This window comes from Lampris incognitus, chromosome 1, assembly GCF_029633865.1.
Source record: "Lampris incognitus isolate fLamInc1 chromosome 1, fLamInc1.hap2, whole genome shotgun sequence".
NCBI classification, from domain to species: Eukaryota; Metazoa; Chordata; class Actinopteri; order Lampriformes; family Lampridae; genus Lampris; species Lampris incognitus.
In genome coordinates this window covers 143578340-143590116 of record NC_079211.1, presented here as the reverse complement: position 1 = coordinate 143590116, position 11777 = coordinate 143578340, and the positions used below count along the sequence as shown (strand labels likewise).

The 11777-nt window shown below is 47.7% G+C and overlaps 1 protein-coding gene across 1 annotated transcript; it reads left to right on the top strand.

Moving 5' to 3' along the window:
* Positions 1-222: 222 nt before the first annotated feature.
* slc20a1a (solute carrier family 20 member 1a) lies at positions 223-9432 on the top strand. The gene is made up of 11 exons (XM_056289962.1): positions 223-446; positions 1668-2328; positions 2911-3051; positions 3174-3259; positions 3403-3499; positions 6455-6574; positions 7382-7585; positions 7734-8223; positions 8318-8503; positions 8706-8790; positions 8936-9432. Exons 2-11 carry the CDS (start codon positions 1980-1982, stop codon positions 9089-9091), a joined length of 1914 nt encoding a protein of 637 aa, XP_056145937.1. The 5' UTR covers positions 223-446; positions 1668-1979; the 3' UTR covers positions 9092-9432.
* Positions 9433-11777: the final 2345 nt, after the last annotated feature.

The window sequence follows — 11777 nt, the reverse complement described above, 5'->3', positions numbered from 1 at the left end:
GAGAGAGAGGGGGGGGAGTAGACAGAGAGAGACAGAGAGAGGGGGGGGGACAGAGAGAGAGAGAGAGAGAGAGAGAGAGAGAGAGAGAGAGAGAGAGAGAGAGAGAGAGAGAGAGAGAGAAGAGAGAGAGAGAGAGGAGAGAGAGAGAGAGACTTTTTAGAAGAAGAAAAAAAAACGCGATCGTCTTCTTAGCCAAAGGCGCCGGAGTAATGAGGGAGAAAACTGTAATTATCTTTTGTCGACAACAAACAGGCTAAATATTAGCTGGGAGCGGTCCCATGACACCGGGGGGACGTGCGCGCGCAGCGCCACTCCGCCCGTATATAACGCACGCCAGCTCGCGCACCGCAACCTGCCGCTGCCGGTCTGCATCGATAGGAGAGCCGCGCGACGCAGGTGCACGTCGGTCCTGCGCCGGTCCAGCCGCCCTGGCGCGGGTCTCACAGGTGAGCATATTTCCCGCCGTGCGTGCGTGTGCGTGCGTGCGTGAGCGTGAGCGTGCGCTCGTGGGCCCCGCCGCTCGCGGGGATAGGAGATAAACGTCGCCGGAACAGACGCAGCAACGCTGTGACTCGGAGATTCACGTGTTTTAAGATACTGATGCTGCGGACGGGCAGCGGCGAAACGGGCCAGTTCCTCCTCCTCCTCCTTTTTAAAGCGGGCTGGTTTTATTGTGACCGCGTTAAAATAACAATAAGAAATATAGAGGCAGGTCCGGAATACAAAAAAAACCAAAAAACAAATGTAAATAACAGTGAACCTATTTTGCAAACTCTCTGTGACAACACAAGCGATAGCTGGTCCGTGTTCGAAAGGGCGTAGGGTGAAGTAAGGAACTTCTCTGGTCCCCCCACCCCCCTTTTTATACGTTATCGGTCAAGTCGAACCCAAAACAACGCTTTCAAAACAAAACAAAAGGGGGGGGGGGAAGACCAATGCACGGAAACCAAAATAAACAAAACGGCACAGGTCAAACAAGGCACCTTACGCGTCACGTTTGCAATTTGATGGCGGATTTGGCACCTCAAAAGCTGTTTGGAGAGAGGGAAATGGAGGACAATAGTAACGCTGTGTCAGAGCCAGGGTATGAAAGAGGCAGCCACAACGACTCATGCAGGGCACAGGGCTATAGCACATGTTATATTTTAGGTGCTCATTTAAGCCAAAACTATAGTATGATGCTCAAGTCGTGAAGGTGCTCTGCAGTGTCGGTCTGTTCTGGGACATCTGCAACCCTGGAAAGATGAAGCGTTTCGTAAACGGCTCCAGTAAGAGCATGCACCACCACCACCGCATAGCTGGTTAAGTCATTGACTCCAAGAGGTAATTATTCACATTGTGGTTAACCCAGCTTTGCACAGTGCTCAGTCAGGAGCGGCCATGCTGGAGTGTAGACTCACGCTTGTGCAGAACTTAATCAAAAACCAAACTAGTCGTTGCACACTTGTGCGCCACTCATTGTGATAGATCCCACATTCCACCAGCCTCGCTTGTCTAGACAGCTTTACTGTGCGTTGGCCAACCAACATATGCGGCATTCGATGTGAGCCGTGCTACCGTGCCGGCACACTTTGGATCTGTATTCGTTGCTTTCTAAACTAACCAAGTGTTGTGTTTCAGTCTTTTCCTCACCAGCTGTCTCTCGCGTTCCTTCCTATGTTTCACAGAGCGCATCGTCAGAAGCTGACTGCCACCATGGACACCCTTCCCATCGCCACAGACTCTAACTTCCTCATGACGCCTACAGAGAAGCCCCGTGTACCTAGATAGCAGCAAATGTTGATTCTGGCTTTTGGAAATTGGGAAAATTGAGAAAGGCCTCAAAAAGTTTTTTTTTAATTCATTAAAACTTTTGGCAGAGGTACAAAGTTATCCATAACCACAAGCTACCTCTTAAAGCAATAAGACGCAGAAATTGTCTCTATTTGACTGTTTCATTATCTTAATTGGAATTCAGGATTATTTGAAACAATTTGGCGATGGATACAACTACCTTAGTAACGATAGTTGCGACCTCTACTGTGGCCTTGGCTACACAGTCCGATTTGTCGGGCTACTTATGGCTCGTGGTGTTGGGCTTCATCATTGCCTTCATCCTGGCCTTCTCGGTGGGGGCCAATGACGTGGCCAACTCATTCGGTACGGCGGTGGGCTCTGGCGTGGTCACCCTGCAGCAGGCCTGCATCCTGGCCTCCATCTTTGAGACCACGGGCTCCATGCTGCTCGGGGCCAAGGTCAGTGAGACTATCCGACAGGGCATCATTGACGTGACAATGTACAACGGCTCTGAACACATACTTATGGCAGGGACCATAAGTGCCATGAGCGGTGAGTGTTCACATTCCTTAGTACGGTTCAGACACCCACTGGAGGTTATCCGGGGCAGCGGGGAAATAAATAGTTAGGTGGTTTAAATCCCCAAACAGGAACATTTAAGTCAGGAGATTGATAAATAAAAAAATAAAAAATCCTGCCCTTCAGCAGCTATATATAGATGATATGGCTTTGACTCTGAACCCCAGGCTATTTAAGTAAGGCTGGTCACAGCCATCAGCCCCAAGGCTATGTATGGCTCATCTTCACAGTGTGACTGTGTGTGTGTGTGTGTGTGTGTGTGTGTGTGTGTGTGTATATATCAACACAGATACAGGTATTCCTCTCCTCATTAGTTGAGCCCTCACAAAAAAAACACTATATATATATATATATATATATATATATATATATATATATATATATATATATATATATATCTGATAGGTCTTTGCTATAAGAGAAATATGATGTGAATTAGTTTGACTGGTTGAGTGAAGGTTAGAAAAAGCCGATGACTGAGTGGCGACTTTTCAACTGATGTGGCTGAAACGGCAGAGCGGTGAAACGGGCTATAGTGGTGTTTCTGGTCTGCAGGATCTGCTGTGTGGCAGCTGGCGGCTTCTTTCCTGAAGCTCCCCATTTCTGGAACCCACTGTATTGTGGGAGCCACAATTGGCTACTCCATGGTTGCCAGAGGTCACCAAGGGGTCAGATGGATAGAGCTGCTCCGTATTGGTAAATATACTCTGTCTCTCCCCTCCACGGTCTGACGCCATTGTGTGTTTTCGAGCTGAGAAACGACTCGCTGTGTAACTATTTAAACAGTGTTTGCTGAACTGTTTCCATGTTCCCGACAGTGGCATCCTGGTTCCTCTCGCCTCTGCTCTCGGGCGTCATGTCAGGGATCCTCTTCTACTTTGTTCGCAAATTCATCTTGAACAAAGTAAGCAAATGCGAACGCACCGGTTTCCTTCACACATGTCTATATACGCCGTACAAACCAGTGCACGTATCTGCTCAGTATGCACCTATGTGAAGCAATTTTTTAGTTTGGGCCCAGTTGCTCACCAGCATGAATTTCCACAGCCTGACCCTGTACGCAACGGCCTCAGAGCTCTCCCCGTCTTCTACGCTATCACGATGGGCATCAACCTTTTCTCCATTATGTTCACGGGCGCACCATGTGAGTACAGAACCCACACGCAAACCACACCCTTGATTCTTCCATAAGCACTCCCCTAGGTCGGGATAGATGTGTCACCGGAGCCCCGGTGGCGTGCTCCATCTATTAATGTGGAGGACGGTCTTCTCAGGAGGCGACCGTAGATGTTTCAAAACCTCAGATCATCCTGTGTTTGGTTACTTAAGGCATAACTTACTCGACCGGAAAAGAACAGGATTCGCTTTCAATAATCCAACCGGGGCGTCCGGGTGGCGTGGCGGTCTATTCCGTCGCCTGCCAACACGGGGATCGCCGGTTCGAATCCCCGTGTTACCTCCGGCTTGGTCGGGCGTCCCTGCAGGTGGGAAGCCGGATGTGGGTGTGTGTCCTGGTCACCAAACTAGCGCCTCCTCTGGTCGGTCGGGGCGCCTGTTCGGGGGGGACTGGGGGGAATAGCGTGATCCGCCCACGTGCTACGTCCCCCTGGTGAAACTCCTCACCGTCAGGTGAAAAGATGGGGCTGGCGACTCCACATGTATGGGCGGAGGCGTGTGGTAGTCTGCAGCCCTCCCCGGATCGGCAGAGGGGGTGGAGCAGCGAGCGGGACGGCTCGGAAAAGTGGGGTGATTGGCCGAGTACAATTGGAGAGAAAAGGGGGGGAGGGGGGAATCCAACAGCAAGAAAAAGAAAACGAGGGGACATTCCACAGATATTTCAAAATCTCCGATCACGCTGTGTTCGGTTACTTATAACTCGCTCCACCGTCAAGCAACAGACTTCGCTTCCCATAATGCTATCCAAAGTATGTCTCCCAACGAAGCTACGGCGCTCCGCCAGCCAGGCAAAACTCAGACGAGCGCGTGAGGTGAACGACAGAAGAGGGCAAAATTCCCGCTCATTCTTCGTCTCATTCACAGGCTTGAACTTTTCAAGAAGTCAACCGGCCTGGGCCCTTCGCCGAAGGCCGCAGGCCGGTGTGTCAGTGGGTCCTCACCGTAACCCCTGCCGCTATCCTAAAAACACACGCCGGGGAGCACCACTCACACTGGGTGTCACGCGGCGTGTTCGCGAACGTGCATTTTTACTCAGACCCCCAGGCCAGACTTGACAGGACCGCCTTTGTGTAGGCGGCGTCGACGTTGTGCGGCCGTACTGCAAATGCTAGCTCACACTATTAAGGCCTGTGTTAGGGGTTAACCTGCCATTGGCAACAGGATGAAACTGGTAAGTGGTTTCTATTAAAGGGAAGATTGCTGTACTAGCCGCTCGCGTGAATTAATTGCAAATATATGTGCTAAGTTTCAATTAATAACTGCAACAGCACGTTTTTTTAAGCAATGTTTTGGTCGGAAAGAGGGCGGGTCACTTTCTGGCAGGACAGGAATTAGTTTTGAGGCGGGCAGAATTAGGACCGTCTCGACCGGGCAATGGAGGGAGGGGCGCGTTATTAATGAACCGCCCTCCCAGTAGAAATGGGCGCTTCGGCAGCGATATTATGAACCCTACATAGCCCTCGCCAAAATCCCGTACCCTGTCCCAAATCTCGCGAACGGACGCCGGATTTCCGCTGCGTTGCTAAGGAAACAATCAACTATCAACTCGGTGCGAAGCAAAGCTAACGTTAGCTACCTTCAATTTTGGTCGCCAAAGTTAGTAAATTTCTCCCCCTAGTGGCAAAATAATAATTAAAATGGCAGTCTTATGTGCTCTCCTCTGTTCATGATCCTCATTGCTCATTGAAACTTGAGTAGTTTCGATGTCTGATACTTCATTACTTTTACCCAAGTAGCCTATAGCTTTTCAGCAGGCCTTCTTTATACAACACTGTGCACTATACACTATAGGCCTAGGCTAATAGTAGAAAATGTAAACTTTCTGGTAAATGAAGTGAAAGACATGACTAGGATGTTTGTCTTATGATTTAAGTGTTTGCCCTGAAAACGAAATTAAGCAGGAAGTCTAGATTATTTTTGGTTTTGATTAAAAATAATCAAAATATTAAGTTACATAACTTATGAATCGTCTAAAAAGTGAACCATGGGGTTGAAATTATGATTGTGAGGGAAAGAATAGCCTTAAGTTGACTAACCTAACAATTTTAGGTTACAAGGTCTGCCTCTGCTCCTTGGATACGTTATTGGTATTATATTAATGTTGATTGTGGATAACTTAGACAGGTTAAATTGTGGGTGTACAGCGTTTCCTTGATGAGCGCTAACCCCATAACAACATATTTTCACGTTGCTACGGTGGCGCACACGTGACAAAGCCAGAAACGGGATTTTGGCGAGGCCTATGTAGGGTTCATAATATCGCGCTTCGGCAGGCAGAGCGAGAGCCTCGGAGGCCGCCAACAGTCTGGCTGATAGACTATTGGCTCGTAAGAAACTGGTGTAAAGGGTTGTGCTGTTGGCTATGAACATTAATAGAGGGCATCAATAACCGTGTGGGACCACGTTGCTTGATAACATTTTGCAAACGGAGTACTTTTCCCAGAATGCCTTACCCAGTAAGGTGCCCAGTCATTCTGATCTAATCAGAGCCGTCCTCGGCAGTGTCTGCGCTCCATAAATTATCTCCGCGCCGCAGCGCCGGTCTCTGCCTAACTATCTGCTCGCAGCAGAGCGCTTCCCTTCTGATACTGTTGGCTTTATAACCACGCTGAAATACACGAGCGGGCAGTTGAGATATTTTTTGCATGATTCTGTTTATTTCCCCAAATCGCGTGACCCCTAACTCGAGACAGGAAAGGGGCCTCGGCTACCGTGCAAAAAAAGCCATCCGCTCCCTTCCCCTGCTTTCTAAGAACCGTCGGGGGGGCATAGCGCTCGATGGTGCTCCCCGAAACGTTCGTATGACCGGCGAGCGGATCGCACGTGCTGACTTTAGGGGGGCCTGCAGAGTACCGGGCCATATCGGTTGTTGCCTGTCGCTTATCTGAAAAAGGCTGATTTTTGTGTCCCCTTTTTGTCTTAGTGCTGGGTTTCGACAGAGTGCCGTGGTGGGGTACACTGTGCATTTCCCTGAGCTGCGCCCTCATCACCGCTGTCGTTGTGTGGTTTGTTGTCTGTCCACGCCTCAGAAAAAAGATAAAACGTGAGTAAAATATAATCATATCACAACTGGCAAAGGGCCCATGATGGCTAATAGCTGTGGCAATATTCAGTGACGCCTATTTGCCTACTATTTCAGTGTCATAAATGATTCTGTCACAGCAGGTCAAGTCAATTTTATTTCTATACAGCCCAATATCACAAATTGCATATTTGCCTCAGTGGGCTTTACAGCAACACAACATCCTGTCCTTGGACCCTCACATGGGATAAGGAACAACTCCCTAAAAACAACCTTTAACAAGGAGAAAAAAACAGGGAGGAACCTCAGGGAGAGCAGCGGAGGAGGGACCTCTCTCCCAAGACGGACAGCGTGCAATGGATGTTGTGTTTACACAATTTACACAACACAACAACATAATATAGTGGGAGTATATAGCATTGTATGTGGGCATGGGGGGTTGGGGAGTTGTGGTATGGTGTATGTGCCATATATGATATATGCAATATGGTATAATATGTGGACTTAGGTTGTTGATGACTCAACCATAACAAGACTGTATAGTAGCAACAGCCCTGTTGTGCGTGCGTGCTGGTCTCCAGTGTCCTGTTTGTTATTCCATTTATTTCTTCTGCTTTTGTCTTTTTTGTTCGTTCTTCTGTTTTTTGTTTTTTGTTTTGAGTGACGTCTGCAAGCGTTAGAAGCTGAGTCAAATTCCTCGTCTGCATACGCACACTTGGCCAATTAAGTGGATTCTGATTCTGATATTGTCGAAGAAAGCAGGTGGAAGCCTTTGGACAGCTCTGCCAATACATCTTGCCGTTTGGTTCCCTGATCTTTGTCCATTAGGTGAATTGGAGGCTAATCCCTCCGAAACGGTAGTGATGGAGAACTCCTCAAGCGTCTCAGCGGAGCAGCGCTCCGACCCTTGTGACCCTGAACCCCAGACCCCTCCAGAAGACAGTCAGAGGGTGGCTTTCAGACTCGGTGGCTCAGAGGAAGCCGATTTAGACAATAAAGATATGGACACCAAAGACTTGGATGTCAGCAATGGTGAGATCTGCATAAAATCCCTCAAAAATAATCAATTCTTTTCTCCACCTATCTTAAATTGTTTGAATCTGACTCCAAATGTCACTTGGGGGAGGTTAAATACAATTAACTTGTTTAATTTGAATAAGGTATCACCCTTTTTACGCAGGGCTTAATGGCATTTTCGGCCCCATGACCATCACTGATCCTCACAGCGGAAGGTCCCACACGATCCACAAAGACTCCGGGCTCTACAAAGACCTGCTGCACAAGCTTCACATGGCCAAGGTCGGCGACTGCATCGGCGACTCCGATGCAGAAGCGAGGCCCATCCGCCGCAACAACAGCTACACATCTTACACCATGGCCATCTACGGCATTCAAGGTGACCCTAAGTACAAGGAGCTGGATGGCGGGCTTCAGAGACGGTCAAGGGTGTACAGCCACAGCAGCTGCAGCAGCTTCAGCAGCTACAGCGTGGCGGTAACAGACGGCACACCGGTGAAGGACGGTAGTGTGGCGCCAGAGAGTAACAGAGACCTCGTTGTGGAGGAGGATGAGCTAGAGGTCGACCAACCAGCGGTCGCCATGATTTTCCAGTTTCTCCAGATTCTCACAGCGTGTTTTGGCTCCTTCGCTCATGGAGGGAATGATGTCAGGTAGGCAAGGGTAGTACTCTTGGGGGGTTGGGGGGTTGGTTGCATATAAGTTGCTAATTTGGGGGGACTTATGCAATCTATGTTACTCCAACAGCAACGCAATTGGTCCACTGGTGGCTCTCTGGCTGCTGTACGAGAGTGGTTCGGTGGTATCCAACGCACCCACGCCAATCTGGTTGCTCTTGTACGGAGGAGTGGGCATCTGCATCGGGCTCTGGGTGTGGGGGAAAAGGGTTATCCAGACTATGGGGAAGGACCTCACCCCTATCACACCCTCCAGGTACACCATACACTCTCTTCATCCTCGTCACGGCGCTCATTCAGTATCGTTTCACATCGTATTGACAGCCTCAATTCGCTTACATTCAGCGACTCGGCGTGTGTGGCTTGATCAAGTCACAAACCTTTTTTTTTTTTTCCGACCTCCACAAACAAAGATTCATCAATCGCTCTAACCGGTAACGTATTTTCTTTCACACTAGTGGTTTCAGCATTGAACTGGCTTCAGCACTCACAGTAGTGGTGGCATCCAATATCGGCCTTCCCATCAGCACAACCCACTGCAAGGTAGCGAACCCGTTTCACCCCAAACACGTATAAACGACGCTCATGCGCACAACCTTCAGTTGCGTACTATGAAATAATGTTGTGGTCAGTTTTTCGAAAGCTACGTGGCCTCTGCTGAGCAGCTTTGCGTGCTCTGTGCATCCAGGTCGGCTCCGTGGTCGCTGTGGGGTGGCTGCGCTCCAGGAAGGCGGTCGACTGGCATCTGTTCAGGAACATCTTCATCGCCTGGTTCGTCACCGTTCCCATCTCCGGGCTCATCAGCGCGGCGATCATGGCCCTCTTCGTTCATGTTATCCTGTGAGACTCCCAGCATCCGGCCAGCTTGGTAACGCGCACCGACTTCGGCGGACACACTGCACAAACAGGACCCTTTTTTGTTTTTGACTGACCATTGTTGAAAGCTGTATTTAAAGATTCCACTATTTTTATTTTTCTAAGTTTTTTTTTCTTTTTGTAAATTTCAAGTTCGGCTTAATCGTAGCTACAGCCTATAATGTTGCAGCCTTCCTCGTGATGACCAAAATGTAATATGATAAGGATGTTGTGCGAACAGAAATGACATCTTACGGGAGGGACCTATTAGCACGATTCAGACATCCTGAAAGGAACTATATAACCTGTAATCTTGAAAATATTTTGTAAAATGGTTGGATTTATCAATAATCAAGTAAAGTATGATTGAAAAAGAAAAAGACCTTTGTAAGAATTTATATTGTGAAATAAACACTAATGGTAACTATTTTGTGTGTTTTATGTGTTGTTTGATATGTTTGAGTTCATAAACAGTGATAATTTGTCACAATGACCCCTGCAAATGAGAATAATGTAAAAACTATGAGACATAATTAATGCACATACCCATAACCATAATCCGCATACCTAATGTAGAGACTTGAGCCTGGTGCGGTCCTTAAGCAAGTTGTTTATGACCACACACAAAAAAAAAGAGGAACTTAATCCAAGAAGATCAACAAGGCTGAACCTCAACCACATGTGGGGTCAGATGCTTTCAACAGCTTACTTTCTTCAACTGACATATCGAGCATTTGCAGCTACCTCGGTGTGGGGATTTCTTACAGCGTGAAACTGATAGGTATGCTGGACTTCCTGTAGGGCTTATTAACTAATTGACAATTTCATATTGATATATTGTTCCATAGACACTGTCTAATAGGATACTTGGGCGTGAATTGGCACATTAGCTCAAAATGAAAGCGCCAAATGTGCACCGAGGATGCCAATAGCCATTTTCAGACAAAGACCACTGGCGCTTCCGCCGCCCCTTTTCCCACCCACGCTGCCGTCACGCTTTCTATTTTAGGCTGCATTCGGTTAGGCCGATAATAGCGGTTCCAGATAACAGCCACCGATCGTTTCTCTTCGACGGCTTTGAAAAAAGCCAAGGTTCATTGGTCTTCCCAGATGCATCCAGTCTAAAAGAATGTCTAACGATCAAGTTCTGAGCAGACTTGTCTTTACTGGTTTCGTTTCACGCGCCGTGCCGTAATTGTGAGTCAGAGCGAACAGGCCGGGGACTGAGACCGAGCTTCAGAACAGTGTGCTCCTCTGACAGAGCTTGAAAGATATGTATGTGGTGCAGAACTGGAGCAGTGTGTTGCTCCCAGGGATTTGCCAATTAAACTCTACGGGCAGAACACATGCTCACACAGCCTGTGTTCTTTGTTCACAAGCTGACACCGCCATATTCTGTCAGTCACAGATCACATTCTGCCCATGCCGGTTGTTATCGTAACCTCAAGAGAAAAATATCTCGACTTCTTCTCCACAAGGATATTCAGAATGAAAGTGTACCGCAGCATTTGATGAGGTCAACACTGCGATGGTTTATTCTCATATCAGACCTATTCCAGTTAGTCACCATCTGCCCGAGGCTTTTGGCAATTCAAGTCTTGGTTTATGTTATGTTTTTACTCCTATGTAATCTTCAATTATCCCAACAACAAAAAAAAAGGCTGACTGCTCGTACGAAAATGGACTATGGTAAAACCATAAAAACGTAACATTCTTATGCTTGTTTTTCTGTTGTACTGTACAAACACCAGGGCCAGTAGACTTTTTTGTCTTTTCATAAATGGGAAAATAAAACTAACTTTTGTGAACACAGCCAGTGAGGTAGGAAGAAAAGGTGAGGGGAGGGGGGAGGGAATGACGTCGGACTCGAAGAGTGAAACTGGAAACAAAAAGGGGGACATGAGAGGGTTTGAAAATAAGAAAAGCGAGGAGAATACGTCAGATTACTCAAGTGATTCTAGTCAGTCGCTGCTGTATCTTGTTGGGATGGCAGCCGTGACGAGAGGATATTTTCAAGGGCCCACATGAGGTCAGAATGTTTGCAGGGAGAACATTTGGAGATGTACAACAGATCAGGATAACTAGAAGTGGGACGGTTATCATTGATTGTATCTCAAAGCGTAGGAGAGATAGAGCCCTTAAAATCAAGGTGTTTAGAAGGTCTCTCCGTGTGACTCGCTTCCCGCTCAGATTAAAAGCAAAGAAGAAGGGAATGATAAGTGGCGTGCCACTGTCAGCGGGGGCTGAGACATTTTGGGATGTTGCAGGTGTGAGGGAGGCAAGACGAAAGACTAGATTCCGAGAAGGGGTGAAGGAGGAGAGTAATTCTCTGTGTCTGACTTTTGAAGGGGAGTCGCTGCAAAGAATGTACCTTGATTATGCGAGTTACAGTGTGAGGCTATATGAGAGAGCTCCTCTCAGATATTTTTGCTGTAATGAATATGGACATGTCGCAGCAGTATGTGATGGAGTCAGACGATGTGGGCAATGTGGGAAGGACAACTGCAATGTGGAAAATTGGAAAATTGAGAAAGCGCAAGCACAGTGCCTGCACTGCAAGGGAGCTCATGATATGGGGTCAGCATGGTGTCCAGAAAGAATTAAGGAAGAGAATGTGAAATGTGAATAAGACAGAAAGCCACTTTATCTTTTGTCATTGTATTCTTACAACGAAT